Here is a 27,006-nt window from a genome sequence, read left to right on the forward strand (position 1 = left end):
CGTGGCCCGTGCGGCCGTGCCCCGTGGGCCATGCGCTACACGTGCCAAAAACAGACACGTGCAACATGGCCACGTGACGCGAGTCGGGAAAGCTCAAATAATTCGAACTCGACTATCAAGAATGGGATTTTGAAACAGAAGAAGGGACTTTTCTATTTTTAAAAGCTTTGATGATATCCCCATCGACATCAGGATTGGAAGTGACCTTGGAGAGTTGGCCTGTACGACCCTAATTCAGCTCTTGACAGGCTGGTTTTGGTCGGGAGAATGGCTCGTCTCTATAGAAGCATTTCCCCGTTTCTTCCTCCTGACTGGGCAAAGCAACTTCCAGTTGATTCAATTCCAAAGACCGCAGTTTCCGTAGGTATACAAGAGTGACTGTTGATCTTGTATAATTGTTCATAAAATACATGTAAAGTCAAGTATGCTCGCTTATGAATATTATGAACAGTACTATGGTCTCTGTTGGCCATACTCATATTGTATTGTATCACAGGACTCGCCTCTCTTTTCGCAACCAGCCTCAGTTGGTCTTGGTTATAATAATTCATCACATCTAGCTAGAAATGAAGAAGAAAGTGTCTAATCATAGCTCAGCATGTAAGGAATAAAAAAATGTTGGGCTTTCCCCAAAAGTATGTTGTCTATTATCAAGCATGCTCGGGACGTCATTTTTTAACGGTCAAACTGCCTAATAGGCGATTCAGACTACGGCCAAATGTGACCACATTTCTACGACTCAGATAGATCTGATCAGGGATTGTGCATAAAATTTTGAAACACGACTGCATCACCATGGAAATTCAAGTTCAGACGTGATTTTGGCCGTAGTCTGAATCGCCTATAACCCCAAATGCAGTGAGATTCCCAAGTGATGGCAAGCGGAGATGATGGGCTGATTATGCCCGCTGCGGGAAAGCTGGCTATTGCCAGTATTGGTCATAGCCTGTGAGCGGTATGCATGTAATGGTGGTGTACAATGGGATCCCTTACATAACACTGTAGGCGTATCCATTTCACTGTAGCGGGCTGCATATGGACATGGCCCTATGCAGCTATTTTTTTAATTTTAATTTTTTCCATTCCTCCACTAATGAATATTTTTACGTAATCAAGTGGTGTGCTTCACTGTCCAAAGAGTGCTCAATACCCATGTAGGGCAGAGCCTTGTGTAATGAATATTTTATCATCTTTTCTCTCTTTTTTTCTTCGTTTTAGCTTGCTCAACTGCCGACTCCTATTCATGAGTGGTCTCGGTTTCCAGGTGTACCTGATGGCTTTTCTGTTGGCATCAAGAGGGATGATATGACACATAGCACATTATCCGGCAACAAGGTAAAAAAAGGCTGCGCTTTGTGCAGCTTAGACCATCATTGGGCAATACCGTTCTCATTTGAGCTCCATGCGGTCGCACCTCTGACTGCAAAAAAAGCATGACGCAGTGAACCAGTCAGTGAACCAAGTATACAGTCCAGCCATACTGGCCAAATAAAAATATTAAGTCATGTGACCAAAATCCTCTACTGTTTCATGTTGTGTAGGTGCGAAAGCTGGAGTTTCTTCTTGCTGATGCTATCCAGCAAGGCTGTACATCTGTCATCACATGTGGTTCCATTCAGACCAACCATGGTAGAGCAACAGCTGTAGCAGCCAGGGAGCTTGGTCTGGATCCATATTTAGTTGTCCGTTCTCGACCAGCAGATGTGGTAAGAAATTGGTGAATGACTAGCTTAACTTGTTGCCATGTTGCGCAGCTACCTGTATTCACAAGTACATTGTGCTGTAAAAGCCATTATTCTAACGAGGCGCATATATAACGATTTCCCAAAATTGACTAGTTTACGTGTACCAAAGGTAACGATTTTCACTCATTCTCAACGCTCAATAGGACAGTATATGTATCGATTTCTGTATAACGATTTCTATTTTAACGACAGATTTCTCCTCGTTAACTCGTTAGTGTTAGCACTTCGTTATATATATGGCTTTTACAGTAGTCTCTTTTAGATCTTCCCCCCAATGTGTACTGTACGGGGAATTCTACGTCTCTTGGCTGCCCATTGTGGACCAGAAGACGCAGTGAATGCACTGTAGAATGGCATTTCAAAGCAGTGCTATGGCCATGTAAGCCGATGTTTGCACCATGCTATTATTCAGGTGAGACTTCTATTCAAGCCGCAATTTTATATGTAGCCAATGCTCAAAAGCATGGTCATGTGCTAACATGCTCTTCCCATTCGTGTGCTTGACCCCAGTTCATGCTTGTATGTTACAAGACTCCATTAGGACCATGGTCAGGAGCAGTCATCTATTTTTTTGGCGATTGCACTAAACAAGAAGATGTGACTGCCCATGGTGTATCTCTATCCTGGTGCAGTGTGTTTGCACTCTGCTGTTTTCACTGCTCAGGAACAAACGGACAACTATCCGTGCGCTGGAAATGTTTTACTCGACAGGATGGTTGGTGCTGGCATCATATTTGCGCCGTATGGGAGTCAAAAAGAGAGCTTAGCTCCCCGTATGAAGACACTTGCCGATGAGTTGTGAGTTTTCTTATTTCTACTAGACCTGTCATGCCAATATGCTTCTATGTTCTGCTCTACTGACTGATGGCTCTCATTGTCTTCTCTCCTAGGTTTCTATTCCACAGAAGAACAAGCTTATGCACACCAATGCCTTGTTCCAACTCTACCCTGGTAGTGGTACAAATAATTTTACCTTCTGTCATGGCCCTTTTGTTGCATGCGTTTCACTGTTGTTTGTGATAAGGCTTGCACAGGGACAGAAAGCCTACGTCATACCAGTCGGTGGATCTAATCAAGTTGGCATGTGGGGATACATCGTGGCCTTCCAAGAAATGATGCAGCAGGTTAGTTTATCGGCAAGTTTGTGTGAAATGGGGAAAGCAGTAGCTTTCAGCCTTTGATTCAGTGATTCTACAGAGCCAGGTGCTGTTGTGCAGTAGGAACTGCTGGAATTCTTGTGGTCAGAACTGTATGCTTGGGCATGGGGAAAAGTTTCACAGTTTACATGCGATTCAGTTAGACTGAGTATTCCGCATCCTCAGGAACACCACCACCCTCTAGGATCAAGGCGCAGATGCAGCTCCTAAAGCGGTTCCACGAAAATCGGGCCAAAATCGCCCTTCCGTCTTCCGCCGCGAATATTTAATCCCGTAGTTATGCAAAAGACGTCACGATCAGCGGTGTCTGGCGCTAGCTGAGGTCAACAATGCTTCATTTCGGATATTTATGTGAGGCATATGTCCCAGAGTGGGAGATACGACAGGTTAAGGCATTTACAAAGAAAGGAACTCATAAGATCACTATGTGTGGTGACGACACAGCTTTTCTCTATATCGTCACTCTCTAGGAAGCTTGCTACTGTACTCCTTAGCAATACATCCTCTGCGTGGCATGTTTATTGTCTGTCTCTCTGTCTCTCTTTCTCCATACTATGGGCGTATACCAGGGTGTGCTGGAGAACTATGATGATATTGTGCTTGGCTGTGGCAGTGGAGGCAGCTGCTGTGGACTGGCGGTCGCGAACTATCTTCTCGGATCACCGTTAAAGTGAGCTAGCTTACTAAGCTTAGGTATACTAGCACATGGCCCCGCTGTGCTTAGTATCAAAGATCAAAGTGCCTTGTGGAGCCAGTGATGATTTGGAAATTTGTTGCGCCATTGTTATTTCAGTGGGACCAAGATTACACTTTCATGTACTCTTGGTGCAACTTGCGCAAGCACCGTTTCCAGACGGTGTTCTCTTATCGTTGGGACCTCGGCATCTGGGGTAGCCGTACCCTCTCCATGACGAGACACTGGATCTGGGTCTGAGGTAGGGGCACCCTCTCTCCCCATGGCGAGATCCTGTATCTGGGTCAGGGGTCGAGTGCATGTATCATCTTCTCTGTGACAAGGTCTTGGGTCTGAGATAGGCTCCCCTATGTTGTGGTCCTGGATCTGGTTCTGAGCTCAGCATGCATCATTGCTGGTTAGTTGTGTGGAAATTGAATGTTCATACTGTGCGTTTTCCATACTCCAATGTGGCAGAATTCACGGAGTGTGCGTTGCAGACAATGCCGACAACTTCTACCAGGGCTTAGATGCTGAGCTTGATGTGCTTCAGCTGCGCAGCAAGGTAGCGGCTCGTGACATCATTGACTTTGTGGACGGATACAAGGGCGCTGGATATGGCATCTCAAGCGATGAAGTGTATGGTAAGCACTGTGGTGGGAGTTGTGCAATCCGGACCAGTGGACCAATGGCAGTCTGCACTTGCAACCAAAAGGCCACGTGACCTTTCACATGTATCTACAGTACTCAAGGTTGTTTGATGGCGCTCTGAAAGTGCATGTCGGTCCAGACTTCACTCACCACGACTGTAGTATGATGATGTTGTTCTCCTTGCACTGTAAGTGCATTTTCTCTGCCACTTTTTAAAATGTAATAGATATGCAGCATAATGCTAGTACAGTTCGATGGGGGTACTTTGGGATCTCCTTGACTCATTCAGATAATTTCGACTTGAGTTCATCTTCCAACATACTGACCAACCACCACAATCTCAATCCCTTGACAAGACATGCAGAATCCCTGGATTTCTCTCGAAATCCCTGGATGGCACAAAAACAAGTGAAAAAGAGCTTTTCCCGCCAAAAAAACGTTCGACTCTGCAGCTGTGCGTACAGCACAGATCGACCCTGTACTAGGCTGTAGTGCAGTTTGATCAGTCGGCGCCCGCCTGTCACTTTGTCAGTGCAGATCTTGCATGGTCAGGTCTTCAAAGTGCTGTGCACAGTTCGAAGTGCGAATAAGCACCGTACATACCTTTGAAAAAAGTTCATTCGGGAGAAACCATGGAGTTTTCAGGAAAATCCTGTATCAGACAAAACTTTGGTTTTTCCGGGAGTTTGCTTAAAATCCCCGGGACCCCGGGAGGAGTGTTGATTTTCCGGGATTTTCCCGGGAAAAACTGGAGGGTTGGCCAGTATGTTCCAATGCAGGGCCTTGTGCGGTCTCTTAGGAGCTTATTCTTAACAGCCAGCCCTGTTTAGTGTTTATGTCATGTGGACTACACAGTGGTAGCCTTCATGACGTAATCACGTGATAACTTTTAATATGTATGTTCTACCTTTTAGACCTGGTGCTGTCCGTGTCTCGCAGTACTGGTGTCATCCTGGACCCAGTGTACACCGGCAAGGCTGCCTACGGACTGCAGCAGATGATGCTCAAGCAGCCAGAGCGCTTCAAAGGACGCCGTGTCCTCTTTATACACACTGGTAAGGAACTGTGTTGTCAGTGAGCATTAAAAAAATACATTGTCAGTTCCGTACCATTTTATCCCATGATCGGACCATCTAGTATCTGGCTTTGTGTTGTGGACAATAACACATGGCTCGTGGCCACTAGTACTTGTTTCCTTGCTCTGTGAAGTAGGGAGTGAAAAGACCACAGACACCTGTTCGCCGGGAGTTTCCGCAAAAGTTGGTACTTTAGGGTTTCTTAGCACAAGAAAGGGAACCTGTGTCAACTGTTGATAGGAAAGGTGTAGCCAAGCATTGCACTGTAATTGTTCTGCAGACAGCACTACATACATGTATTAACGTCCCACCAGGCCCGGATCTCACCTGCTCAGGCCGCGGAGGATTGGTGGCTAGTTCCACCAAGATATCGAACAACGAACCAATAGAGCCATGATTGGACTCTGTTTGTGATTTGCGGGACTAGAATGTGTGGTCGCATGGAAAAAAGATGGTCAAACAACTTCCACACAGCATGCCACATCATACATGTTCGTAATATGAAAATATTCTGTCCTTTTGAGTCTCTTTCTCCTCTCCCGGGGAGACCCACGTGACCAATTGTGGCAGTGAGCAAGTACAGTACAGTACAGTGTGTGTGTATGTGTGTGTGCGTGCGTGCGTGTGTGTGTGTGTGTGTGTGTGTGAAAATTACTCTCCATACAGTATGGCGCTATATCTGGGACATCGCAGTGTACTAGTACTTACAGTCACATGCACTGCTTTGCTTCTTACTGACTTTCACTCATTTCCAATAGTGCCTATAGCAATATACTGGTCAGTTATTAAAATAACTGTTAGTTACATGCCAGTGCCCGAGTGCTGAATGTTGGCACTTCCCTCTAATGTTTCCTATCAGGTGGTGTGTTTGGCACATACACGATGAGCATTGAGCCACGGCTGCAAGAAACAAGTAGTGGCCAGGTTGTTGACTGGAATGATTCGCTGGAGCCGCTGCCGACTTTGCCAAAGTAGGTTTTGTCTGCTGCTGTTACTACATGTACATGGATCTGATGTGACGGTGTCCGCCAGTTTTTCCCGATATTATCCCCGCCGCTCCAGAGGCATCTCCCCAGTGTGGATGACATGCTAGGCTATTATGCGAATAGGCAGTGGTCACATGCTTTACCCCTTGCTCTTTGAGTCAAGCCACTTGCACAAGTAAAAGTACAGTCTATTTTTATGTTATAGAAATGAGCTTTGTCAGTGTGAGTAATCTCCCTGGCACTCCATGTCCTCTTGCATTACCGTGGGGGTAGACGTTGACATTCTGTTCTGTGCTATTATAAGGCGTTTTCTTTTCATCTTGGGTTTGATGCTTTATTTGTGTGTTTTTTTGTTAGGAACCTCACTTCAATTTAATAGTACAGAATCATGGCTTGAACTGGTTTCGAAAAGCTATTTCATATTTCCGTAACATTTCCGTAACAAAGGACGAAACAGTTCTGTGCGCAGATCGAGGCATATTTCCGTAACATATTCTTTCCATAGGCTTAGGTGACATGATTTCCCTGTGTTGTCCATGCAAGGTTGAATTTTCACCTTTTTCTAGTTAGTTTGGTTGTCGCAATTTTAGGCAAGATTTTCCACAATTGTAGGCTTTGGTGATTTTCTCGAAGGCATTAGGCTGACTTCATATCACAACTCTTCTCATACATTTATTTGCTAGAAATGAAGGGTGAACTTATATTTTAGGCAGGCTGTAGCCTGTGTAGGATTCTGAAAGACTTTGGTGGTTTAAAAAATTGCAGAACTTTGATGAATACCATGTCATGTAGCTGTTGCGGACCGAAATTCCAGGACCAAAAATGAAGCGAGGTACAAGAAGAATAAACACGTCCGTGTCGTGTTCATGGGAATATAGCAGTGTTTTTATGTGTCCCATGAGCATAAGACATAAGGTGTACTCTACACACATTAGGGGATTCAGGTGCATGGGCTGTGAAGAGTGCGTATAATAATGCAACTAATTTTTTACTTTCACTGCTAGAGTTCTGGTAGTTTGTAGTCAAATTAATCCAGATTTGGGAACACAGTTCAGTAAATATCTGTACGAGACTCCCATGCAAGATCACATGTCCATGGTTTCAAAAGGCACAGCAGTCAGCAGTAGTACACTGTGTACTTGTAGATTTCAGGTCTAACGAGTGGGAATTAGAGAGGTTAAGATGCACGTTATTTCCGACGTGATGCACAATTTCGCGTCAAATTTGGCGTAAAACTCCAAATTTCAACGTGAGCTGCAGGTCACTCGCGTTGTTTTTCGACACGTGAGCCAAAAATATCGCGAGCTGAACTTTCCCAAGGCCATGGTCATGGAGACAGGGTGCCATCTCACACTTTCACTGCACAAGCACATCATTGGATGATTTGGATCATGGGTGTGTCTCCCATAATAATCTTGATAATGCTTTCAAAACCGACAAATAAGACAAATAAGAATAACGAGAAATAGGTGCTCTAGCAAAATGGCATCTACAAGACTTTGTGCTTTTTAATTATGCAGCAGAGCAAGAGAAACACTACTGCGCTATAGTGTGAGCTGGCCAAGAAAGGAAATATGAACATGAATCTTGTTCATGCTTTTTAGAAATACAAACTAGAAATATGTTCTACAGTTCTGTAGCCAATACGCACACAGGTATCCTAAACAAAAAAAGCACACGTGCATACGGTATTCATTGCATGTCGCAGCACATATATTCCATCAACAAAGAGTCAACACAACAGAACCATGGTAGTTTGGTACACGGGGAAAATCAAAAATGGTGTGTTCTATGATAACTCAGCATAAAATCGGCATGAATATTATGATGGTATAAGTTAATGGAAAAAGCAAAAGCAAAAAAAAACAGCAGCAGAGTATACGGCGGTCAACAACAGAATGTCACACAAATATTGTTTTTACTAGTGCTTTGTACGCAGAAGCTTATCTTGTCGCTGTCGCCTGAAATAATGCAATTCTGCTAGCTTCATTAGTAGAAGCCTCTTGTGTTTCCTGTGGTGCTAGGAGACCTCCATTTCCCTCCTGTTGGCAAGTACAACTACATGTACTTCAAGTACGTGTATTGCAGGGTGTGTGTGTATCGTTACTGGAACCGAAGCTTGGGAAGGTAGTGCTGTAGGAAATACAAACCGATATCACAAAAGATTTTTTAGAAAACACTGCAAATCGAGGAGCAAGAAGACCATGGGCATTTCAGTTTCGAGTGACCTGTCATGTTCTCTCCACCACTCCCCACCCATCAGTCACAATGCCACATGCACACACACACACACACACACACACACACGCACACATACAATACAATACAATAATGCCCATCCGCAGATGATGGCAGGTCCTGAAAGGACCAACAGTGTTTCAGTCACGGGGAACAGAACTTCGAGTGGCAAGTGAGGTCCTGGTGACGCCAAAAACCTCGGCCGCAGTGGCACCTGAAATCCCGAGACACAGGTTTAGGTGGCTGGATCAGAGACCCACACACGCACACGCGCGTGCACACCTATAGTTTCACAAAACCAGTGCTTTTGCAACAGACATGGGAGAAGTTAGGAATGCCTGTTCATTTTTTTCTGCTTTGTGTCTTCCGATTTATTTTACGGGAAGACACACGACAAAAAAGGATTCAACTGAGGATGTGTAGAGCAAAGGTGCGATTGTCCAACATGTAGACTACTGGTAGCTCATGTAAGTTAGCTTACCTCGCCAGCACCACCATTGGTGTCAAGAGATGCGTCTCGTTCCCCGTGTTCTTCATCATCCATGGTATTCCGCAGCAGGTTGTCATCACTGTCCTCCGGTTCAAATGCATACAGTGGTAGTAGCTGCATTCGCAGTAAACGACGCCTACAGCAAGAGCAAGGAGAGATGCACCCCTTATCAGAAGACACTCACCAGTGCACTGCAGAAACTGACATGTCTCAAGTCAACACAACAACCAGCTAAATTATCCATGTTCACCCAACGAGGTGACCAAACTCTTCCAATACCATAACAGATATTGCCGGGGTGGCTACAAACATCTTCCAATAGCAGGAGAAGTATGATAAGCCTCTTCTAGCACACGCGGTACAGTTCCGCAGTACAAGTATGCTTACCTTCTGGCTCGTACCACAAAGATCACCTGCAGAACAAATGATACAGAAGCACAGAGAAGATCAAACACAATACCCTCCTGTACACAGTGGAGTTTAATTTCTTCACTTGCATTACAGCTACTGAAGTAAGAAGTACTGCGCATTTTAAAGGGGAAGTTAAGGCAAAAATTAAAATTTCACCAGTTGTAGTCTTCGGGGTGCTGAGTCGAATGGTCTTGGTCCGAGAAAGCTGAGACGCTCCCTTCCTACTTGAATCCCAATCGAACTCGCGCACTTCCACCGAAACTGGGTGACTGCGCCCTACTAGATGGGGATTTGTATGCAAAATGTCACTAAAAGCGCCATTTCGTTCTTATAAAAGCACGGATGACCGCGATTGGCCCATATGTTGTAGTCTTTTGGACGCTGAGTCGACTGGTTTTGGTCCGAAAAGGCTGCGATGCAGCGTTCCTCCTTTATTCCCAATCGAACATGGTTGAACAAGCGGTCACGTGCTCCTGCGTACACCAGTCAGCTGGTCACCGTGCCTGCAGGGTACAACTTACTAGCCTGTTTGACCTTTTTTGGGTGCAGTCCTGTCACTCGAGTTGAACCTTGGTGTGAAAGTTGTCGCCTGCTGGCGTGGTGACCAGGTGATTTGGGCACCCAGGAGCACGTGACCACTTGTTCAACCATGTTCGATTGGGAATAAAGGAGGAACGCTGCATCGCAGCCTTTTCGGACCAAAACCAGTCGACTCAGCGGCCAAAAGACTACAACATATGGGCCAATCGCGGTCATCCGTGCTTTTATAAGAACGAAATGGCGCTTTTAGTGACATTTTACATACAAATCCCCATCTAGTAGGGCGCAGTCACCCAGTTTCGGTGGAAGTGCGCGAGTTCGATTGGGATTCAAGTAGGAAGGGAGTGTCTCAGCTTTCTCGGACCAAGACCATTCGACTCAGCACCCCGAAGACTACAACTGGTGAAATTTTAATTTTTGCCTTAACTTCCCCTTTAAGTACCATCTCCAGTTCTTCACGAGGCACTGTAGTACGCTTGAAACTTTAAATCATCAAACACAGACTTCCCCGCTACGTGCACATATTAGCAAACTTCTATCCTTGTCTAGATACGGCTTTTGCTTTATTGCTCAGGTCTGTTGGTGCCAGTTAGAATGGCCTGTACTCTCAAGTACTAAGTCAGCCGATGGGAGCACAGAGGAGCAAATGTACAAACTACAAAGACACTAAACCTCTTCTAGTTCTAGTGTGGTATGTTTAATATCACCTCTTCTTCACACACCAGTCCCAGCAAATAAGTTACAGTGATTAGCTTAGTGTAATATTGAAAGTGCATATTTTTTTCCGTTGCCATTGGTGCAGTCCTCTCACATGATGTAGTCGTTGCATGTACATGCATGTAAGTTACTACAATCATAGGTCCATCTCACTGTTCACTTCTTATCAATCCTGCTGGTCAACCCTGCTGGACCCCAGGCCAAAATAATGGTTTTCATTTCATTTGTTTGGTGTCTTCACTGCATTCAAGAAAATAAATAAATAAAGACCAATATTTCGGCCTGGGACCATTCGGGTTGATAAGAATAGGCAGCAGTGGAGTCATCACACCCTCACAACACATGCATTGTCTCCTGATGATTGCTTCACTAAGTAGCATGATACTCGAGTAGAGACTGGACTGAACGTTATAACTCACTGGACTTCTGTTGCAAAACTGGACAGAACACCAACGTGGTAGTGACGCACAGTTGCTGCAAGAGTGGAACGACATAACCAATGTGAATAACTTGGTCTCACACTTACCACGCATGCTACAACAAAGATACCGGCAATGCTGAGTCCTACAGGTAGTCCAACTTCCACAGCTTCCGGCTCATGGTGTGGTGGTGAGGTTGTGTTAGCTAGAAGTACTGTTGTTCCCGTATGAGATCCATTTCCGGAACTCGTTGCTGACGTAGGTTGGACTGCTGAACTGCTAGAATGTACCGAGGCCATCGAAGTGGCAGCTTGCGTTACTGACCGTGACACTGGTGGTGTAGTTTGTGTGACTGGGATTGCTGTAGTAGTGACAACAGGAGGTGATTGAGTGGGGGATGTTGCTGGTACTGCCGCTGTTGTCTGTCTAGTCTGTGTTGGTTCACCTGTAGTAGTAATAGGTGAAGTCGGTACTGGGCTAGATGATATGTCTACAGGACGTGGTGTTGACGTCGCGCTCGTCCCGACCGAGCTACTCGTACTCACAGTGTTGCTAGTTGTTGCAGGCAGACTTGTATGACTAACCGCTGTTGATGATGCTGATAATGATGATGACGATGATGTGTGTATGGTTGTACTGGATACAGTTGACGTGTCAGAAATAGCTGAGGTCTCTGTAGCTATCCCAGCACTTGTAGCCACAGCAGAGGCAGTGGTATTGGCCACACTGGAGGTAGCTGCTGCACTAGACTGGGTGCTACTCGCCAATACTGTGGATGTCATAGCCATGGCACTACTAGCAACAGAGGACACAGATCCAGGGGTTGATGTAGGTCCAGGGGTTGATGTAGATCCCCCAGTCGTCGGTGATAGTCCCGACCCCGAAACGGGACTGGAAACAACAGCAGGGGCAGTTGAGACTGATGAGCCATTTCCGGTTATCACTGGGTTGGAGCCAGGGTCTGTTGGCAAGGCACTAGGAGAGGATGTGAATGGTAAGGCAGTGCCAGTGCCTTCTCCGCCTGTAACACCACACACAATTACATGGACGTTCAACACTGATCAGTATCAGAGGTCATAAGAATAGTTCTATAATCCTCTTTATTAGCACACGAAGAGAAGAAGCCAGTTGAAAATCTGATGAGGCCTTTCGTACCAATACTTCTCAATGTATGTCCGAGGTACACTTATAGAGCATAGCAGTGTCCGCTTGTACCTTTTCTCCGTGTGTTAGCACTTAGCATGCCTGTTACTTCTAAGCGCGTGACCACGCTTCTTCATTTTATTCTCCTTATAAAACAGTGCTTTCAAATTAATTCTAGCCATTCATTATTTTCAACATTCACTGATGAGACCTTATTGGTTGAAAGAGGGCTGTATGGAGGCAATACTATGTATATAATACATCCCAACAGGCAACAGTACGCTTGTACGTGAAATATAAACCGATATACAAACTGAGGCACAGCCGAGGTTTGTATGGTGGTTTATATTTCACGTACAAGCGTACTAGTGGGATGTACTATACTTACGCTGACCTTCATACTAACTGACAGTCAACTCCTTATGCTTTCAGCCCTAACTCCGGGGCAACAGTATATATGGGGTATATATGCCCAATATAAACCACCTGCATGATGGGGAAGTTGACTGGAAGTTTGTATGAAAGCCTTGAAAGGTCAGCATGATTGCCAATATCTACGGACACATGTTGCTAGTGTGAATGAGGTTGGCCAGAGAGTGCATGTGGTGGAGGTGGAACTAATTTAGGGCTGAAACAATTATACCGATAACTCGCATATCGATCGTTAAGAGTGCAATCGATAATCGTTAGTGTTCAAAACGAGTGCTAACGATTTTTATGCATGCCTATATCAGTGACAGCATTCTAGCCCTTGCACTCCATCCGATAGTGAATACGAGTACAGTCCGTATCGCCTATAAGGTTGGCGGCTATAGTAATATACCGGATATAGTGATCAATTTCTCAAATTCATTTTCATTTGCCATAACTAAGTATACACAGTTATCGTGTATAGTAAGAATCGTCTATAGTAATTATTATATCGCCTAACATAGTGATCAAATTCCTATTTCAAAAGACCTTAATTACATTATTTTTGCATCGGTTATAGCAAGAGTAGATAAACAAGAGTGTGCAACTCCGGATCTCTCCTGCATAATCTGCAGATACCCCCGCCCATGGCGGAATTTTTTGTTGACGTCACCTCTTTCAGAAGAACGCGCATTTCGCCGCAGAGCAGTGTGAGCGCACGTGCCGGGCACCGACCTTGTAGTGTAAAGCCGGCCAAGAGCACGAGGGAAAACTTTCCGAAACGACTCGCAGCGCGTGCGTCGTCGAAAAGATTACGTCAACAAAAAATTCCGCCGTGGGCCAACCCATCGCGGAGTTGCACACTCTTGTTTATCTACTCTTGGTTATAGTGATTGATGTAAAATCAAGCGATGTTAGAGGAGAACAGGGTGTTACTTCTTCGTGAAGAACTTGTCCAGTGAGTGTTGTTTGGTGAGTTTTGCTCGTACAAGTTGCCAAAATATGCCTCCATCGTGAGGAAATGCTGATTTTCTGTGTCAGGAGCTACAGCCAGCTACATGACATTGTACATGTATGTAGTGCGTATGTGCACGGCGCGCTGAGTCGTTTGACACCCCACTCGCATACATTGCATGCAGTATCGGTCATAGCAATATATCGCTTATACACTCATACCTCGGTTATCCGGACCCCGAAGTTACGGGCACTTCGGTCTACCGGGCACTATTTGGGCGAGTTTCAGGGGAAATATTACTACTCTTTTGTCACTTTTCGTAGAAATATTGACGTCATATGCCATATCGATGGCCTTTTCCCCATCAAGATGTATATGATTCGGAGTTACGGACATTTCAAAGTTACGGGCAGTGCAAGGTCCCGGACTGCCCGGATAAACGAGGTATGAGTGTAGTGATAAAATGCTCAAAATCAAACACCAACGCTATAGGCGATACTGACTGTACAATCATGGTATACAGTCGTCCCTCTCTAATCCGGCACTTGTTTATCCGGAACCCTTGCCAACCGGCGCACTTTCTGACGAAACCGATTTTTTTCGTTCAATTCCTACATCTTAATCCGGTACTTGAATTCCGCCTCCAGCAGTGACTTTTTGAAACGAATCGCTCAAACTGCACGTAGTTTGATTTCATAATCCGGCAGTCGTAAATCGCGTACCGTACAGGTGCACTCCTTGCCAGGCCAGGTTAGGCTTGTCCAGGAGACAACGGCAGTCAACCATACTTTCTTATTTTAGCAAGGAGTAGTGTCCTGCCAATTTTCAGGTGTGTGTGTGTGTGTGTGTGCGTGTGTGTGCAAGAGTACATGTGAACATGTTCTCTGTTTTACTTTATCACTTTATCACTGTGTATATTCCCGGAGAACAATTGAGAATATAAAGCCGTGCACCAAATACTTGGGTCGACACGGAAAAACCCTGCGTTTTGACGTACATATGATACATGCATACAATTGGGTAGGGCCGGGTCAGAGGGCAGGATTTCTTAATCCAGCACCCTCGTTAATCCAGCAGAAAACGCCGTAGCAAAAGGTGCCGGATTAGAGAGGGACGACTGTATATAGAAGCCTTGCTTGATACTCTGCCAACCGGGTTATGGTTATAGTCAGGAGCATTATGCTTCCTCGCCTTGTAACATGCTGTCGAAATCGAAAACATGAGTACAATCATGTACTTTCAAGCACAATAAAATTCATTTGTGGCTTTGAAAGAGATCGGGAGAAAGATAAGAGCAGTTGCCAAAAGGTGATGACAAGATTCAGATGTCAACAGTGCGGTGCCAAAAGTCTCTAACGTAGCGAAGGCATTATGGAATTTCTTCCTAAACTGGTGTTCAAGGTACACGGGTAGAGCCAACAAGAATCGATAAAACCTATAAATCGATCGTTAACGATATCGGTCGATCTTTAGGAGTTATCAAATGATCATTTCAGCCCTAAACTAATTCATATTGATCAACAGGCTGAAAGCTGCTGCTTACCCTCTTGCTATAGTAGGGACCTTTCGCACCACGCATACGGATATGAAACGAATGCTGATTCGTCAGAGTACCTGCGGAGAGCTCGTTTTCACGAATGGAAGCCTCTTCATTCGTGGCGTGCTCTGAATCCGTCGGGTACACATTTATTTGTCCAGGTACGAGCTCGTACACATGTTTTGCCAGGTACACCTTTTTCCCTTGATTCCATGATCCAGGCACGTGTGCGTGTGAACATCCGTACGGCCTGGTACGGCCGTATTCGTAGTTGCCATGCACATTTGCGTGACGACTTGCGAAACCTGAATCTATTTTCAACGAAACGATTACGAGCCGAATCAAACTTTCGTTTCGCATTCGATTCGTAGCAAATGCGAAAGGCCCCTAGTATTGGAGTAGGTTTTACTTTAATAGAACAGTTATTCATGCTTAAGGTCAAATGCCAATTCGAACCTTGCAACTCGCAAATTCCTATTTAGATATTCTTCGAGCACTGGTACGAAGTAGATCCAACACATTCTTGCGGGTTCAACCTGGATCACCTTCACCGTACCGTATTGTTGTGCTTGCACTTTCGGATATCCATTTTCACTCCTTCTTTTTCCTATTTTTCTATCCCGTTTGATGGGAGCTTTTTGCCAAGGAGTTTCGGTATGGGTTTTTTCCTCGATTGTTTACTGTAAATTACACTAGCTTTTGCTAGCTGCCTGGAACTGTAAACAGTTTTTCTAAAATCTTACAAACACGTAGGTTTTGTGTGGTACCTGTGTCTCTCAAACCCACAATTGGTGACCCCGAGTTCCACCCACACTGGTGGTAGAAATAGTTCTTCCCAGCACAGCAGTACCTCTGCCACATCTAGTTTACTTCAACCCACAATTGCACACCGAGGACTTTTGTATGGATGCCCAAGCGGATAACCCCAGGACTCTAGCATCTGGCACAGGACGTGGTCGTACAATATCTTCGACAGCCCAGTCTTTGAATGCAGCGCCCCAACGCCAGGCCCTGGTGGCCCAGTTACAGCAGGAACAGGCTGCATTATCGCAGCGCATGGAATCACTGGCTGCCTCGCTCCCGGGTACAGCAGAGACCCACCCTCGGTCCGGAGCGGCTTCTATTTCTGCTGTTTCCGTTAAGCTTCCACCTTACTGGCCTGCGGATCCGCAAATGTGGTTCGCCCAAGCGGAGGCCATGTTTAACACTCGACATATCACGGCTCAGCGTACAAGGTTTGACCAAGTAGTGAGCTATCTGTCTCACAATTTCGTGATGGAGGCTAGATACCTGGTCCTTGACCCTCCTTCATCTTAAAAACCAGAACGCAAGAGTCGGAACAGAGCCGCCTGCGGAAATTGCTGAGTGAAGAAGAACTGGGGGATAAAAATCCATCCCAGTTCCTGCGTCGTATGGAACTATTACTCGGCGATGCCACGGTGGAAGATGGATTTCTGTGGCAGCTGTTCTAGCAGCGCTTACCCTCCTCTGTGAACATGGTGTTGGCCTCAATGTCAAACAAATTGAGCCTTACAAATCTGGCTGCAACGGCTGATCGTGTGGGGAAATGGCCATGACGTTAACCCAATCTGTGCATGCTGTTCATCAGGCATCTGCACCAACTGACTCGGCCATCATCGCCTTACAAGAACAGGTTGCGGCTCTGGCCAGAAAGGTCGAACAACTGGCCGAGACCATGCAAGACCGACCACAATATGACAACCATACCCGGGGCCGCAGATCTTGGGATGCCTCACCTGCCCGAATTGACACAGCAAGCGGCCTATGCTGGTTCCACAAGAAGTTTGGAGACAAGGCCTACAAATGCATGGCTGGCTGTTGCCAATGGGGTGCGGGGAACGCCCCGACTAGTCATTAGTGGCAAAAGTGTCTGGCCTTTCAACCAGCCGCCGGCTGCATGTCAGGGATCGGCTGAATGGTACACGGTTCCTTGTCGACACTGGCGCTGAAGTCAGCATACTTCCCCGTCCTCTGCTGATCGACGCTCCAAGGGCGAGTACACACCCCTTTCATGCAGCCAATGGAACCCAGATTCGCACGTTTGGCCAGCGTTCACTTATGCTGGATCTGGGGCTTCGGCGGCGGTTTAAATGGATATTTGTCATAGCTGATGTGAATCAAGCAAACCACGGAGCTGACTTTCTATCCTATTTTCACTTGCTCCTTGATATGCATACTCCTGCTCTGCAAGATCGGAAGGCAGGCCTTCATGTGACTGCCATTTCTACTGCTGAAACCGGTCCTCAAGCTGAGTCGATGGTGTCTCTGTCAGCCCCTGCGGCCATCACGACCCTGTTAGAGGAGGTTCCTGACGTTGTACAACATCCACAATATGACCAGCCAATAAAACATCCTGTTGCTGCAAAAGCCCGGCAACTAGCACCTGATCGACTATCTCGGCATCGTTCACCCATCTAAATCGCAATGGTCAAGTCCTTTACATATGGTGCCGAAAGCGAACAGTGACTGACGACACTGCGGAGGTTATCGTACGCTGAACAAAGCCACATTCCCTGATAGACACCCAATCCCACACATTCAGGATTTTACCTCAACTCTGAACAGGGCTAAGTACTTCACCAAATTGGATCTAGTCAGAGCCTATCACCAGAATCCAGTTGCAGAGGCCGACATTCCGAAAACAGCAATCATCACCCCGTTTGGCCTGTTTGAGTTTGCCCGTATGCCTTTCAGGTTGCGCAACGCTGCACAGTACTTTCAGCGCTTCATCGACCAGGTGCTTGAGAATCTTGCCTACTGTTACGTCTATAATGATGATGTCATGATTGCAAGTCCTGACCTCGATACTCACCGGGAGCATGTCCGCGAGGTTCTTCAACGTCTGCATGAGAATGGGCTAAATATCAACCCCAGCAAATGCGCGTTCGCTGCTGAGACCCTGGAATTTTTCAGCCACACCGTCTCTGCTCATAGCATCACACCTAATCCGAGTAGTGTCACTGGTATCCAGGAATTTTGAATGCCTTCTTTCGTCAAGAAGTTACGTAAATTCCTCAGCAAGGTCAACTTCTACCGACATTTCATTCCTTGAGCAGTCGACCTCCTCCAACCTCTAACGTCGATGTTAGCCTGAGGCAAACACAGTAAGTTTGATTCTGCTTTCCATTGGACTGATGATGCACAATCTGCTTTTCACGCAGTCAAAGAAGCACTAGCTTCTGCCGTTCTGCTTGTTCATCCTATTCCCAATGCCCATTGCGCCTTCTGTGTGATGCATGCTTTCTGGACACGTCGAAAGCTTTCGACAAAGTGCGTCACCATGTCCTCATACAGGATCTGTTTGAGTTTGGCGTAACAGGCAGGGCATTGTCATGGATTGCCAGCTATCTCAGCATCGCCGGGTTTCTTATTTCAACTCTCTCAAACTAATGAATAAATTATAAGGGGTCGTCCGCAATTATCGAAAGTTTTTTCCAATCCGTAGTAGCTTCGAAAGTGGGTGGGTGGGTCAAGGCCAGTTACGGATTGAAAAACTTCCGAAATGACACGTGCGCGTGCCACGTGTACGTCCACGTGTACGTCTACGTGTACTGTCGTGTAGCCCCTGTTTTCCACGCGCGGCTGCGCGCGAACTGTCTACTACAAATATTTTGTAGTTCTGGCAGTTTCTGCGCCCCCGCGCGCGCTTCCTTGGCTGCTCCTGGGCCGGGGATCATAAAGTTCGGCGCATTCGACGGCGAGTCGACACTTTCTATTTTTGAGTTTCACTGTCTCCTTCGTCCAGAGTACCGTCTTCCATGCACTCCTTTGAAGTCCTTCCGTCTAGCGCTGGCGCTGACGACTGTTATTGTTCGGTTGTGTGTCCATCAATAATATTTTATTACGGACTGGGGGGGGGGGGGGGGGGGGGGGGGTGAGGAAAAATTTGAAGCTACTACGGATTGGAAAAAACTTTCGATAATTGCGGACGACCCCTAAGTGTGCGCTCAGCTTTCCTAAACTAAAGACTAAAGTGCAGCTAGTGCATCACATAATTTAGGCCATGGTAAAATGTTTGATCCAACGAAACTCAGCCACAGCCCCTAATTCCCCCTATGCATGGCCTACATGTACTCTCGATCTACTACAAGTGTGTGTGGGCTCGCAATACCAGGGACGGCCTGTGTCTTGGGATAAAGCTAGAGTCGTTCATCATAATGAAACGCTCTCCGCTATGCTACATGGTGATTTGATTGAAAGCTACTCGTACCTAGCTGCACGCAGCATTTATCTGGTGATACATCGCCGGTTTGACCGGTCAGAGCAAAATACTGCGTTGACCATAGCGGAGCTAGCAGCTGGTCAATAATAATAATACCGGTATGTATCGAAAGTAACTTAGTTGAAAATAACATTCTGGAGAAACCGTGTTCAAATTTCAGGTTCACTTACCCGGCTCCTGCCCCGAAACTTCGCCGCATGCAGCTAAAGATATCACTAACACTACGTACACAATCCAGAATTTCATGTCTTTCTTCTTCACGTTCTGCAATCCCATAGGAGGACCATCCCGAACTAACTTCAAGCCCAGATATCCTAAGAAATATTATGCCTTACGGCAATCAGGGCTCCGCTTATTATTCGAGAGGCGTCCGGTGGACGTGAGCAACAAGAAGATGAACTGACGTGCCCGAGTAAGTACATGACATCAACGATCATTGTTCTGGCCACGCACACGCAGAGACAGCTTGTGACATGTGGCTCATGTGTCACCTTCGCAAAAAAATAATGGTTCAGTTCCAAAGGCTTCATGCAATCTCAGAATCTGTCTTTTCACTTTTCAGCCACGGATCGGAGTGCACTCAACTACTTACTTACTTCTCAAGGCAAGGCTGGGTCTGTTCTCGATCTCAGGACTAAACTCATTCTAACGGAGCTCAATGACAAGCAGGGGGACTAGCTCACATGGTAGAGCGCTCGCTTAGCATGCGAGAGGTACCGGGATCGATACCCGGGTTCTCCAGGCAAACTTTTTTCTACCTTTTTTTCTCTCTTCTGTCTAGCGCATAATGCGGCATATTCGTGGATCCATGATCGTGATTCGTGAATCTGTCTTGATGCCATGCATGACCTATGACATAACTAATGTCTTATGACGTAGTCGACATCAGGAGAGCTAGAGTTCACATTGTGATATCGTATAAATGGAATGGGATTATGGGAATGGTACACTCATTTTGAACTTTCAAAAATGAAGCTTAGCTTTTTCAGGTTTTGTTTTGGCTTTCGAAAACTGGCTAATCGACGACATGAAGCTTCGCTTGCGTCTACCCTCACCAGCAAGCGGCACAAGAATAATTCTGTTGGACAGCTCTTCAGAGACTCTGAAGGGCCTGAAGGAGCGTGTGAATGAAGAGCTTGGTAGCATTTCCAATGTACCACTGTCACCTTCACAGTAAGTCCACACAAGGGACTTTCACAGCTAGCTATGCTCTGTTTATCATTTTCACTCAATTTTCCATGCATAAAAATTCAGCAGCATGCAACCAGAGGCCGCTTGGAAAGTATTGCGAGGATGTATAGCATGCAACGAAAGACATTAAATAATACACTGTATTTTGTTTCCTCTCCTAATTACCCTGAACCAATGGAGGGATGAATTTAATGTCAACTTTTTGCATAGCAGTTTTTGCTATGCAAACTCAATTGTATTATTGGTTGACAGCATACCTAAAACAAGGTTTATCTAATACCAAACTCAATTGTGTAGCAATTTTTGATTTTTGACCACTCAACTTGCCGCATGCATGTGGTTATTTACTCTTGGTACCGGGTATAAGCAGTTTCACATTACATATTGGCGTCGGTTTTGCACTAGTGCGACCAACCTCAGAAGGGGGGGGGGGGGGGGGGGGTGCGGAGGATGCACCATTTGAGCCTTTTATTGCATGAGTGCATGATTACAAACTTTGGCATCCTTACATAATTTCAGTCAAGTTGAATTCTTTGCTTGCTGGGATTTGGCCCACCTGTCACATCACAGGTTGCCAGCTCAAGTGAGGTTTCTGTGGATATTTCTTAATTTGCACCTCACCAACACTACAGTCTGTCCACAAAAAGAATGCAGTGTGACTTTTTTTCATATATTTCACAAGTGGGAAATGTGAACAACACAGCCAAAATTGAGGTGGATGCACAATACATGTAGAGTGCTCTTCGTTTTAAAAAAAAAGTATCAAAAAATATGACTTGGCCCAGTGCAAACAAAGTGAATGACTTTCAGTTCTCATGAGATACACTGCATTCTTTTTGTGGACAGACTGTAGTTGCTAGCCGTATCCCTAGCCCCCTCACATTTCTGAACACTACACAGCAATGATTGAAGCTCTACCACTGGGTCAACACTTTGAGCAGAAAAATCAAGAAGTGACCCAAGCAGCGTAAAAGGAAGAAAAACAATCTTACACCAAACCGAAAAATGCCACTGTACCAGAAAACGGCTCAACAGCTACTTCCGGATTCCCACGAGTCGGCTTCATCGAGGGTTCATATGCATACGCCTACACACAGGAAGCTACTGTAATTTCACAAAATTTCGGTGTACTTTTATTTTCGGTACTTTCGGTGCATCTATTTCATACCTAAAATTTCAATACACCGAACAAACCCTAACACACATAATCCAATAGGGAACTGCTTCTCTGTACCGAAAATTTCTGTTCACCTAACCTGGCCTTTTGCTCTCATACCGAAATTATTAAGCACCGAAAATTTCTGAAATTAGAGTAAACCAGTAAGCTACAAGCAGAAAGTGCGGGCACATACGATTCGTGCCACGTTCATTGCATTCAACCACGTAGACTGCCATGTCCCGCAGCGGTTAGGCGGGTGCATGCGTGCGTGCACGTGTGGTGATGGCACAGCTCATAACTACTTAGTATAGCTTCAATTGAATTATATCTTCTCTTAGCTTGTGCGTATCTCCTCGTCGTCATTTTATTTCAAAAGACCTTGTTTGCGTTGCTCCAAGTTTGTCTCTTTATGCCTGCCCACACTCATACTTGCAGCAACTGTGGGTTGTTCGTGTTTGACTATCATCAGTTATATTGAGCTCTAAGCCATAACCTTGTAACATACCGTATTTCCACAAATAGTAGGCCGGTCTACTATTTTTTCAACCTCGTCCTAACCCGGCCTTATAATCGAGGACGGTCTTGTATTCGAGGACGGTCTTGTATTCGAGGACGGTCTTTTATTCTTTCAACCCAGTTTGACCCCCGGTCTTCTATTTCTCGCCACACAGTTTTACCCCCGTTCTTCAATTTTCTTCTACACAGTTTGAGCACGGTCTTCTATTTTTTCCCACAGTTTGAGCACGGTCTTCTATTTTTAACACAAGAACAAATACTCATATAGTAGGTCCGATCTTCTAATCGGAGACGGTCTTTTATTTTTTCAATCGCCCCCTGCCCCGGCCTTGTATACGAGGAAGGCGTTGTATACGAGGACGGCCTTTTATTTTCGGAAATACGGTAGCTCAGTGCCACCGACACATTATCATGCAAATTGTTCGTCAGTACAATAAAGACTTTTTTTAAGTCATGCAGTTTGTGTATTGTGTATGCACCTGTGTATCCTACAGTAGACTCATACGCCCAAGAACGCGGTTTCATAGGGCCAGCCTAGCAAAGTTCTTATTTTTCAGCGCCCCAGGCTACGTTCTTATTTCGCGTTCTTACGCGTCCAACATGACCCGTGACGCTCATGTACAATGCACTTTGCGCTACATGTATCGGTTGTACACTTTACATGCACGTGTAGTATGTAGCGCTGCACTGGGTGATGTTTTCGCGAGGACCCGACAAGAGTTTGTGGTTGCGGACTTGTTTTTCGTGTACTCGGACAAGATCATGAAGGTGCAATCTGCTTGCAAAACGTGCAATACCAAAAAATGTCGCGTTCTTAAAAATCTTGGAGTTCGTTCTTAAATCCAGACTGGGGCGTTCTTAGATTTCCAGCCTGGACGTTCTTGGGCGCCACGTTCTTGGGCGTACGAGTCTACTGTAGCTGTGCATGTGTGACTGTGTGTGTTCATGCTTATGTGTGTTTGTGTGTGTGTGTGTGTGCCGAGGCTGGTTGGTAAAATAACTCCAATTTCACTTCAAGGTACCAGTGCATCTAGTGTCTGCTTTTATCAAAGCAGCGTGCTGTCTATACCGGTTACCCCAGCAAGTGTAGGGTGTGCATAGGTAACTGTCTTGGCCGTCCTATTCCGATGTACTCCGTGTGGTGTAGACCAGGTGTGCATGGGGGGGGGGGGGGGGGGTCGATTCAAATGGCTTTGCCGGTTGTGTGGATTAGACAGTTATCTGGCGCTTGTCTTGATCTGTTTCAATCAGAATCAGATCCGCTATCGTTGCTATAAAGAGAAAATCTGTGGGTGCACATCCAGCGCATTTGCAGATTTGCGTGCTTCTCTTGCGACGGGCGTATACATGGTACATGGTGTGTGTGTGTGTGTGTGTTTGTGTGTGTGTGTGTGTGTGTGTGTGTGTGTGTGTGTGTGTGTGTGTGTGTGTGTGTGTGTGTGTGTGTGTGTGTGTGTGTGTGTGTGTGTGTGTGATGTGGGGACTGGGTGCACGTGTATGTGTATTCTCTAGATTCTGTTTATCACTGAACGGCAAGGAGCCATTACCATCGTCACCTGATGATGACACTACTCCACTCTCCAGCCTTGGCATTGTGCATGGTGATTTGATTCGCTTGATTCCGCGCACATCACTACCAGCAGCTGCAGCAGCAGCACATACACAGCAGGAGCGACGAGAAGAGCGACAGCATGTCCAACCGGAAAATACAGTGCACAGTGGTGCTTATGCTACAGCAGCATCAGCGCCAGTCGCGGCTTCATATCTAACGGAGAGGTTGGTGGCATGTCATCACCTGAAATGGACCGTGGCCATGGCCTCTCCCTCCCTCTCCCCCCCCCCCCTCTCTCTCTCTCTCTCTCTCTCTCTCTCTCTCTCTCTCTCTCTCTCTCTCTCTCTCTCTCTCTCTCTCTCTCTCTCTCTCTCTCTCTCTCTCTCTCTCTCTCTCTCTCTCTCTCTCTCTCTCTCTCTCTCTCTCTCTCTCTCTCTCTCTCTCTCTCTCTCTCTCTCTCTCTCTCTCTTCCCCATGGCCAGCCGCCGCATTGTCAGTTTCAGCGACCATTCATACATTCAATGTCAAGTTTCGACTGAATATGCCCAGTCTTTGTCGTCCCACTTTGAAACCTAAAGAAAATGGTAATTTCATCTGTGTCCTTTTCCATTTGTCCATTGCAGCTCTGCGGTGATGCTGGTGCAACTTGTTGACATGGGATTTGATGAGGTACTGTATACATGTACTGCCAAGAGCGGATTAAAGGCTTATAACGAATCAAGAATAAATCTATGCTGTCGTAACCAGGATACAGATTGTTAGTTTTCAGACTCCCAAGTCACATAGCAAGGCATGGAATACCACCACCTCAAGTATATTTGCTGTCAGTTGTAGCACCTTATATTAGGAGTAAGGGGCCGTCCAAGGTTACCAATAGTATTTTGAACTATTTTCAAAACGAAAAGTTTTCGCTTCGCGGTGGGTGGGTTTGAAGGAGTTTCGTTTTAAAAATAATTGTTGAATGCAGATGGAGAATGCCCAGTTACTTCTGGGTGTCGAAAATTGACATCAATATTTTATTGGAATTCATTTTACAGTCAGACCTCGTTTATCCGGTCCTCGTTTATCCGGATCCCTCGCCATCCGGAAGAAAATCGCTGGTTACCGATGTGCAGCATATGTTATGCATACAACATAACCGGACCTCGCGATCCGCATACTGGTGCGTGATTTTGTGTACAAACTATTTAAAATGTGTACGAAATGCTTCGTCGTATCCGGTTGCATGTGGCTGGCTAGCGCCTGCAGAAGCTAGTATCAATGAGTTGTACAAGCAAATGAGGTCCTTGACCTGCTCGCTTGTTTTACATACTGGGCACGCTAGTTGTACTGCATAGGACCCGTCTACATGTATGTATGTATGATGTCACTGCTTTTGACATGCCACATGCATATACAGTATGTGTGTTCAGTTATCCGGTTACCTCGCCTATCCGGATTTAAAAGCGAGGTCTGACTGTACCTGCATAAAAGGTAGGTGGGCGGGTGGGTGCTGAAAAATACTAAAACTTTTCGTTTTGTTAAAACAATTTCTAAAAGGTGATGTTAGAAACTTTTTTTTAAATCATACCCAATGCCACACGTGCCCAACTCTCATTTGCCGCGTACGTATATCTTTTTGTGCCAGGCCACGAGTCCCTGTTTTTCTTGAAACACTTCATGAAACAGAATTGACAATCAAACGTGATGTGCAGGGATCATTGTGTAATGCTTGAGGGCAAATGACAGGAAAACACCTATTTCACCCGCAGTACATCAGCTGTACATGGTGTGCTTGTACACGGTATGCGCGGTTGTAAGATTTGAAATTGCTACATGTACGAAACAAAAGATGACTGAACGCAGGGAACATGCACACATGTGATGAAAAAACACACTCTCCACACACTGCCTCAGGAATGCAACAGGCTCAGAACACATTGTTGTCTGGTTGGCATGTCAGGGATGTTGGAGGGACCAGCTGGTATGCACAAGTCAGCCTGCAGTTAGGCAGGAGCTGTGACTCGAGTGTAAGAGAAAGACAGGTCGGCCTGCTGTGCGCTGGAGCTGTGACCCGGAGCACACATAATGTGAGAGAGAATAAGAGACAGCTCGGCCTGCTCTGCGCATGAGCTGTGACCTGGAGCACACAGAGTGCGAAGAAGAGACTGGCCGGCCTGCCTTGAGCAGGAGCTGTGACCAGTAGTGATTGAAATAAGCTAGCTGCGGAGATAGATTGCGCTCACCCGTTATACGTATATTGACAGAGCTGTACTGACAATGTGATTGAGGAAATTATGGTGAGAGTTACGGAGAGATAGTGATCTGCAGCCGAATGGGGTTGGGAGGAAAGGGGAAAATGACAACTGACAGACAAACTAGTGAACACTCAAGGCATCGGAAAACACAAGTGACAAAGGAGTTTTCTGCAAAACAAGACAAAGACTGATTTAAACAGCACGCGTGGGAGAGTGGTGCGCGGGATGCGCACGTATATATAGCATGGCATCACAATCAGAGAATGCATGATCATCAGACTAGGTATGAGTGGTAAATGTTCCATGTTACCAGGGGCTAGCGCACACGCTAAGCCACCATTACCCCGACCACCGCTGCAGCAGTGACTGGCTGCTGAGCCAAATCTGGGGAATGCGATCTTCATGATAATTGTTTGTTTGTGCTTCCGCCAGCAACGAGCAAGTGTTGCCCTCTCTGCTAGCGGTAACGACTTTGACCAAGCATTGGACATTTTGAGTGAAGGTACTATGTTAGGCATGTCTTTAGGCTGCTTTTGTCAAATCTTAGAATCAACTCGTAAAAACTCCAAGTCAATCTCCCATTGACACAAACCTCGTTTATTGAACATAATCATATCCTATCCAATAAAAACAGTTCATAAAAACAGTTCATAAAAACAGCTTTTTAGGATCGGACCCAGTCCACATAACCAAGAGAGCTAGCTCCCTTGGCTGCTGTTGGAATATGCAAGAATGGGCCTTCCAGATAAGGTCTAACAAGGAGCAGTGGCTATAGTTATGAAATGAACACCGGTAACCATGGAGACAGACCACACTCTCATTATAGATACTGGTTATAAATAGACCGAATAAGGAAAATGATCTGATAGCCTATGAAGACTAAAAGAAATTGAACCAATGACAACAAATACTCGTCCAGCACACGGGTTGTCATAGCAACACAAATAACAGCTGTCCGC

General features: G+C 45.8%; 3 protein-coding genes and 1 non-coding gene across 5 annotated transcripts in view; 3 read left to right on the forward strand and 1 right to left on the reverse strand.

The window, feature by feature from the left end:
• Window positions 1-113: 113 nt before the first annotated feature.
• Window positions 114-7,079, forward strand: LOC135806252 (uncharacterized). 2 transcript variants are annotated; one of them, XM_065320412.1, is made up of 10 exons: window positions 114-360; window positions 1,219-1,335; window positions 1,542-1,706; window positions 2,410-2,543; window positions 2,770-2,869; window positions 3,472-3,572; window positions 4,053-4,219; window positions 5,141-5,281; window positions 6,162-6,273; window positions 6,646-7,079. In XM_065320412.1, exons 1-10 carry the CDS (start codon window positions 268-270, stop codon window positions 6,662-6,664), a joined length of 1,149 nt encoding a protein of 382 aa, XP_065176484.1. In that variant the 5' UTR covers window positions 114-267; the 3' UTR covers window positions 6,665-7,079. The 2 variants fall into 2 exon arrangements, with proteins under 2 accessions (XP_065176484.1, XP_065176486.1); XM_065320414.1 differs by having other exon boundaries at window positions 117-364.
• A 589-nt stretch (window positions 7,080-7,668) lies between these two features.
• Window positions 7,669-19,821, reverse strand: LOC135806250 (uncharacterized). The gene is made up of 5 exons (XM_065320410.1): window positions 19,563-19,821; window positions 11,211-12,124; window positions 9,404-9,429; window positions 9,008-9,152; window positions 7,669-8,421 (listed from the first exon to the last, which is right to left on the reverse strand). Exons 1-5 carry the CDS (start codon window positions 19,666-19,668, stop codon window positions 8,392-8,394), a joined length of 1,221 nt encoding a protein of 406 aa, XP_065176482.1. The 5' UTR covers window positions 19,669-19,821; the 3' UTR covers window positions 7,669-8,391.
• A 239-nt stretch (window positions 19,822-20,060) lies between these two features.
• Trnaa-agc (transfer RNA alanine (anticodon AGC)) lies at window positions 20,061-20,133 on the forward strand. The gene has a single exon. It is a non-coding gene; the product is annotated as a tRNA-Ala (tRNA).
• A 197-nt stretch (window positions 20,134-20,330) lies between these two features.
• Window positions 20,331-27,006, forward strand: part of LOC135806245 (uncharacterized) — a 32,484-nt gene continuing 25,808 nt past the window's right edge. Inside the window, exons 1-4 of the mRNA XM_065320406.1 lie at window positions 20,331-20,565; window positions 23,771-24,034; window positions 24,434-24,479; window positions 26,480-26,549. Coding sequence (XP_065176478.1) covers window positions 20,420-20,565; window positions 23,771-24,034; window positions 24,434-24,479; window positions 26,480-26,549 — 526 coding nt within the window. The 5' untranslated portion in view covers window positions 20,331-20,419. The remainder of the gene's footprint in view (window positions 20,566-23,770; window positions 24,035-24,433; window positions 24,480-26,479; window positions 26,550-27,006) is intronic.

Source organism: Sycon ciliatum, chromosome 1 (assembly GCF_964019385.1).
Source record: "Sycon ciliatum chromosome 1, ocSycCili1.1, whole genome shotgun sequence".
Classification (NCBI taxonomy): domain Eukaryota; kingdom Metazoa; phylum Porifera; class Calcarea; order Leucosolenida; family Sycettidae; genus Sycon; species Sycon ciliatum.

What these genes read in the sequence shown, in the direction of transcription:
- LOC135806252 (XM_065320412.1), top strand. Translation starts at nt 268, where the DNA reads ATGGCTCGTCTCTATAGAAGCATTTCCCCGTTTCTTCCTCCTGACTGG. An exon ending in GTTCTCGACCAGCAGATGTG is followed by an intron (nt 1,707 to 2,409) that starts GTAAGAAATTGG and finishes TTCACTGCTCAG; the next exon opens with GAACAAACGGACAACTATCC. An exon ending in CTCAAGCGATGAAGTGTATG is followed by an intron (nt 4,220 to 5,140) that starts GTAAGCACTGTG and finishes TCTACCTTTTAG; the next exon opens with ACCTGGTGCTGTCCGTGTCT.
- LOC135806250 (XM_065320410.1), bottom strand. Translation starts at nt 19,668, where the DNA reads ATGGGATTGCAGAACGTGAAGAAGAAAGACATGAAATTCTGGATTGTG. An exon ending in TCTTTGTTGTAGCATGCGTG is followed by an intron (nt 9,430 to 11,210) that starts GTAAGTGTGAGA and finishes TTTGTTCTGCAG; the next exon opens with GTGATCTTTGTGGTACGAGC. An exon ending in TTTGTGGTACGAGCCAGAAG is followed by an intron (nt 9,153 to 9,403) that starts GTAAGCATACTT and finishes CTCTTGCTGTAG; the next exon opens with GCGTCGTTTACTGCGAATGC.